The following is a 5,900-nucleotide window of genomic DNA, read 5'->3' as shown; positions in this document are numbered from 1 at the left end:
ACTCTTCCCACCGATACAACAACACTTTGGAATACTTCCAGGCCCTTGGGCCATACACCATGCGGGAATTGTACTGTATGTAAATTTACTCGACGCACTACAGCCATAGATATATGCTGGAAATACCCCTGGGAGCAGAGGAATTTCACAAACTGCAATACCACCAATGTAGTATACCTAATCCAGTGTCCTTGTAATAAAAAATACATTGGAATGACGGCAAGAGCTATAAAGATACATATTGGGGAACATAGATCTAACATCATGACTAAAAAAGAACTTCCCCAATGGTTGAACACTACATTGAAATGGAACATACTGAAAATGACCAAACATGGACTATAATGGAAAAGGTCAAAATACAAAAGAGAGGTGAGAATATATCAGCCCTTTTACTGAGAAAAGAGCACAATGGATTTATAGGACCCGCAGTCACTTGACAGGCTTAAATGAAGAAATCTGTTGGCAAGCCCTGGCGGTCCTATGAATGTATTCTGAGAAACCAATGGAGAATGTTGGATAACATTGCCCAGTGTAGAAGAAATTGCCCAGTGTAGAAGAAATCTACACCGTATGGGGTATGAAGTGCCTAACTCCATCTTTTGGAGAAGGAGTACTACCAAACCCCGAAGCCATAAACATGGCCTTCCTACAGTTATCACAACATGGCCCAGACTCCGCAGTAATGTATGGGATAAATCGCGAGATAGCACACGTACCGCGATAAAAAAACAGTACAAGAAAATGAGTACGAACTACTAATCCCAGCATCATTTGGAAATGTCCTGTAGTTAACATCTGGTGATGCCATCACATGTACAGTAGAGATCTGGTCACCAACTATAAGTCCGAGCATCATTTGGGCTAGATCTGTAGTCTATACATGAACCCAATTCCTGGAATTTAATCATACCCCAATTCCCCCAACATGACCATCTAGCAGTTATAATGACATGGCCCATACTCCCTACCTATGTAAGAAAAATTGCGAGATAGCACGTGGACCGTGAACAAATAGTAGAAGACAACAAGTAGGAATTACAATTCTGCGAAAAAGTAGTAGAAGAAAACAAGTATTAACCACAAATCCCAGTATTATTTAGAACCACTCAGTGTTCCACACGTGATTACGCGAGCGCATACATAGCAGAGAATTGGTTATCAACCACAATTCCCAGCACCTTCTGGGAAAAACGTGTAGTCCGCACACAATCACGTGATTGCGACGTGACTACAAAAACAAACATCAAGCCAAGATGGTGCCTAACCGGACCGCGGTATGAGAGGCGGCAGCAAGAAAAGAAATCAAGGTAAGCGCTCGCAATAGCGTGTTGGCTTGCCCGCGCTCAGACTCTTCACATGAGTCTTTATGGATGGTCGTATTGCATCTTGTGCATATATTTATGCTCGAGCAATGATAAAAGCAGGACCAGCATTTAGACTATGGGAAGTGTTGGGGAGTAAATAAGCCTCAAAATATGGTATGGCACCCACGTTGGGGTGCCAGAAATTAATGTGCGAACTAACAGCTAGACCATAGAGGCCAACGATTAATGGTTGGGTTTCCAGCTTGGAAAACAATGTATAGATTAAAATAACTATGCATACCACTACCTAAGGATTCCTGTTTCTATTACAGGAAGAATACTCCGAGGAGAAAAGAAGGGATTGAGCACCTTGCCCTGCCCACAACAATAACTAGCGAAAACAGGTGAATAGAAAGACTAGGTCTTATTGATACACAGCTCCAATTTTGGAAAACTGATAAATAGAATGGGACTATAGCATGTATTAAGTTATCACTACTCTTTTTCTCTACAGTACTGTGCAGTGTAGCGAGAATGAGCCTTTTATATTGTTCTACTGACTAATTGTCATAGGAATTTTCCTTTTTGTTTTTGTTTTTAGTGTTAAGACACACGCTTTGGAGGCGGAAACATTAAATATAGATACTGACCCCCATTGGTGTGCACTTACTTTTAGACATTAGGAAAGTGGCTTAAAGAGGATAGTGACAGGATCTCGACATCCCCTTGTAGTCGGCACACCAGCACCAACTAGGGCCGGTAACGTTTGGATACAAGATTCTTCACGCATAGGGCTTATTAATTTGTACTAAGGGCTTAGCGTTAGGAATAACTTTGTTAATAAATCAGCCTTCTGTCACTAATGTGCTAAAATGCACCTACTCATAGCCATGCTGCCCTGATTGCACTTCAACTCTCCCTTTCCCATTGCACTTTTGTTGTTATACTCGCACGATCCGAATGACGCAAGGCCTGGTAGGGTCGATGTCCTTTCTTCTCTATGCCCTACCCCCCCCCCCCCCGCTCCATCTCTTATGGCGACTAGAAACACTTTTGTACAGGCGTGTTATAAATAGCAAATCATATCATAGTATCTTACTGAACGCTGCCCTAATTCTGTCCACCAAGAGCTCCAGGATCCTCCTCTTACCCATCACAGCTCCTCTGCTATCCACACACTTGGCCTGTAGACCCCCTGGGTGTGATACTGGGGGATAACTCAGAAATAGGGTTGTGGTGATGAGAATGACATGGGGCTAAACTGGTAATCAGTGCCACATGGAATAACACTGGTGCAGCAATACCCACAATCGCTGGACTGTAGTATTTAGTGAGAACAGCACGGGGCAGAAATGGGGCAGTGAGCAGCATGTTTTTCAGTGCAATGTGAACATGTGTTTTATAATGTCAGCACTGGCATGTAATGCTGAAACAGGGTTCATTTTTTAAATATGTATTCAGTGCTTTTGTAAGGTGTCACTAGTGTGCCATGATTTTACATGGGCACAACCATCATGAAAGATAGCGGCATGGCATACATTGCTGAGAACGCTCTCGTGGATTTAACTGGGCAAAGGCAGCAGGAAGTGATCTCTCACAGTGGCAATGCCGTCGTCATATATTGTTTTGGTTTTCTTTGAGCACAGCCAGCATGACAATGTGCGGCGACAAGCTCCTGGCACCGTTTGCATCATACCAATGTATTGGAGTATTTGGTTTAGTTCCAGAGAACCTTTCCTGACAAGTAGGTTTATGATATAAAAATGAACCTTTGCAATGAACTATTATTTTAAACATTTTCTCGGGTGAGCTAACGGCCCCAGAATCACACTTTGGCTTCTATGCTGCACCCTTTTAGGGAAAAGATGTGTGCCCCGATACTTTTCAAGTTCTACAGCGGCTGAACATTCAGTGCCATATATCAGTTTGCAGTCACATTTTCCTGTACACCTGTTGCTGCCGTCACCGTTTCCGTTTCTTTAACCACAGCTCCTGGTGTCAGTGCAGCCTCCTCCAACTCCCTGCACAAACATCGGTGCAAGAGTCACGAGAACACGCTGCAGCCCCCCAACACGCGAGGAGGGTCTCACGTAATATGGCCTTTTTGCTACTGTTGCCATTTGCGCTTCTCAGGTCAGGTAAGTTTTCCATTTGCTATTTTGCCTTTAAATTCCTTAAATGTAACATCCTGTGAATAAAAGTCCACGAGAGACAGTTGACAATTCAACCAATGACACTAACACATGATATGTAGGCATATATGCCAACATTTAAAAATGCACCCAATGACACTAACACATGATGTGTAGGCATGTATGCCAACATTTAAAAATGCACCCAATTACACAAACAAATGATATGTAGGCATATATGCCAAACATTTAAAAATGCAACCAATGACACTAACACATGATATGTAGGCATGTATGGCAACATTTAAAAATGCAACCAATGACACTAACACATGATATGTAGGCATGTATGCCAACATTTAAAAATGCAACCAATGACACTAACACATGGTATGTAGGCATGTATGCCTGGCCTTTTGAAGATGTTGTAACAAATACACGTATGTTGGTCTCTGTTTTCAGATGTGTTATCGTCGTATGTGGACCAGCCTGCCTTCCTCGTTGGTGCTCAAGGAGACCGTGCCAAGGTTTTGTGCCAGTTAAAAGACGCCGGGAAACCTCAGATGCTCTGGTACAGGCAGGACCCTGAGAAGCGCCTGGAAGCTCTCTTCATCTCCTACGGCGCGGGCGACCAACCCTCAAACCTCACAGCGGAGCCCCTGGCAGCCGTTAGAAGGGACCAGGGACTGGAGCTGCACTTCCCCGAGCTCCAGCCGCCCCACTCCGCGGTGTACTACTGTGCATGCAGTGCTGCACAGTGAAGGAAAGGGATGTCAGATCCGCCAAAAACTCACCTCCACCACAAACTGAACCGCCTGGCTACAGCAACAGCACACACCACTGACAAACATTCTAAAAATAGGGTGCCCCCACCAAATGAGCACTCGCCTGAACGAGGCTCAGCTGTGGAACTCCACGCTTCCATAGTCCTGTGAGGCGCTGTTGACCCCAGTGGCCAGTTATTCTAACCCTGTGTGAGCAGGGGTGGACTGGCCTATAGGGAACTCTGGAGATTTCCCAGTAGGCCTCTGCACCCTGGCCCGGGGTGGACTGGCCTATAGGGAACTCTGGACATTTCCCAATTGGCCCCTGCACCCTGGGCTTCTTTTGTGTGATATTTCCAAATGTTCTCATAGGAAAAGGGTTGGGCTTCTTGAAAATGTGTAATATGGGGCCACTTTGACAATTATTTCCAGGGCCTCTTTTGGTTCCCAGTCCAAGCCTGTGGGTAAGTCAAACAGCATTCCATGCTTTCTGTTTTAAAGGGGCACTCCTGGTGGCGCCACCCTGGCCTTCATTAGGGTGGCCTCCTGGGCCATGGCGACAGCAGCGGTTGGGGCATTTACAGGGCCCAGGGTAGAACACTTCCAATGGTAGGTGGTGCCCGAGAGAGTTCAGGGGTGTGAAGGCGGAAATAGGAACTTACCCGAGTTCCAGTCTACACGTGGGTGGCAATGGCAATGGCACGGCCTGTTGGAAAGGTGGCCAATTACCAAATTCCTATTTGATGGATGACTAAACAATTTCTTACAGTATATTTCGAAATGGACATATTAGCATATAATTCTACTCTTCAGCCTGAATAAATGACATTCCAGTTATTTGGTAATTTGTGTGATAATCCAAGAATGGGGATCAGCCCGTTTGCATATTGAAAATTCATTATTTTATATTAACAAAATTAGCTCTACCTTTTATACTTTCAATTTTGCCATTTCCTTTCCAGAATTTCTGCTAACCCAGTTGCACGTGATTAGTGTTTCGCCAGAATGGCTTCATCAAGGCTAATCAGTAGGGCAATTCCATTTCACATGAAGCATTTGATAATTAAGACATTTGATGCAAATAGAATGTGCAATTCTTATCATGATAACGTGTTTAGAAAAAAGGGAAGGGTGAAGGAGAGAATCATGAAATATTGTCTTATCTAATGGAATTTCTTTTGTTTTCCTGACGTTGCGTTATTCGAGTCAATGGATTATTTCTACTTTTAGAAAATAAAAGGGTGATCCCTGTGAAAGCAGATAAACTATCATCACTCTTATTTAGTTCTGAAAGAAATAGTAGTCATGTTAATTTTCTTATATGTCCTGGTTCGCTTTCATTGAATATTTTGAGGTTTACCTTATGAAATTCACAGTTTAGCTCCTTCGGTGGCGTTCCCTGTGGTGCACAGCTGCCATTTTGAGAACATGTGTACTTTATGGAGTGGACGACGCCATGACGTCCAGTGACGTCACAACGTCATCAATAATATTTTGTTATATTACGTTTTACGTGAGTGCATCTTTTAATAGGGGCATTATATTGTTTGAAAAATAAAATACCACATATCATTGGGTATGTTTATAACCATCATGATTCAGAGCGTGACTCATTTCTATGTTTACCTGTCGAATTCTGTGTTTTCTCATCTATTTGAGAAGCACTCTATGATATCAGGAATTTCCCCATAAAATAA

The 5,900-nt window shown here is 43.4% G+C and overlaps 1 gene segment (V, D, J or C); it reads left to right on the top strand.

Annotated features, from left to right (window-relative positions):
* The first annotated feature begins 3,334 nt into the window (after nt 1-3,334).
* LOC138579470 (T cell receptor beta variable 3-1-like) lies at nt 3,335-5,346 on the top strand. The segment is given in 2 exon segments: nt 3,335-3,445; nt 3,902-5,346. Coding segments are annotated over 2 exon segments (342 nt in total).
* The last annotated feature ends 554 nt before the right edge of the window (nt 5,347-5,900 follow it).

The sequence above is a fragment of the Ambystoma mexicanum genome, chromosome 3p (assembly GCF_040938575.1).
Source record: "Ambystoma mexicanum isolate Mex_15411 chromosome 3p, UKY_AmexF1_1, whole genome shotgun sequence".
Lineage (NCBI taxonomy): Eukaryota > Metazoa > Chordata > Amphibia > Caudata > Ambystomatidae > Ambystoma > Ambystoma mexicanum.
This window is presented reverse-complemented; position numbering and strand designations above follow the sequence as displayed.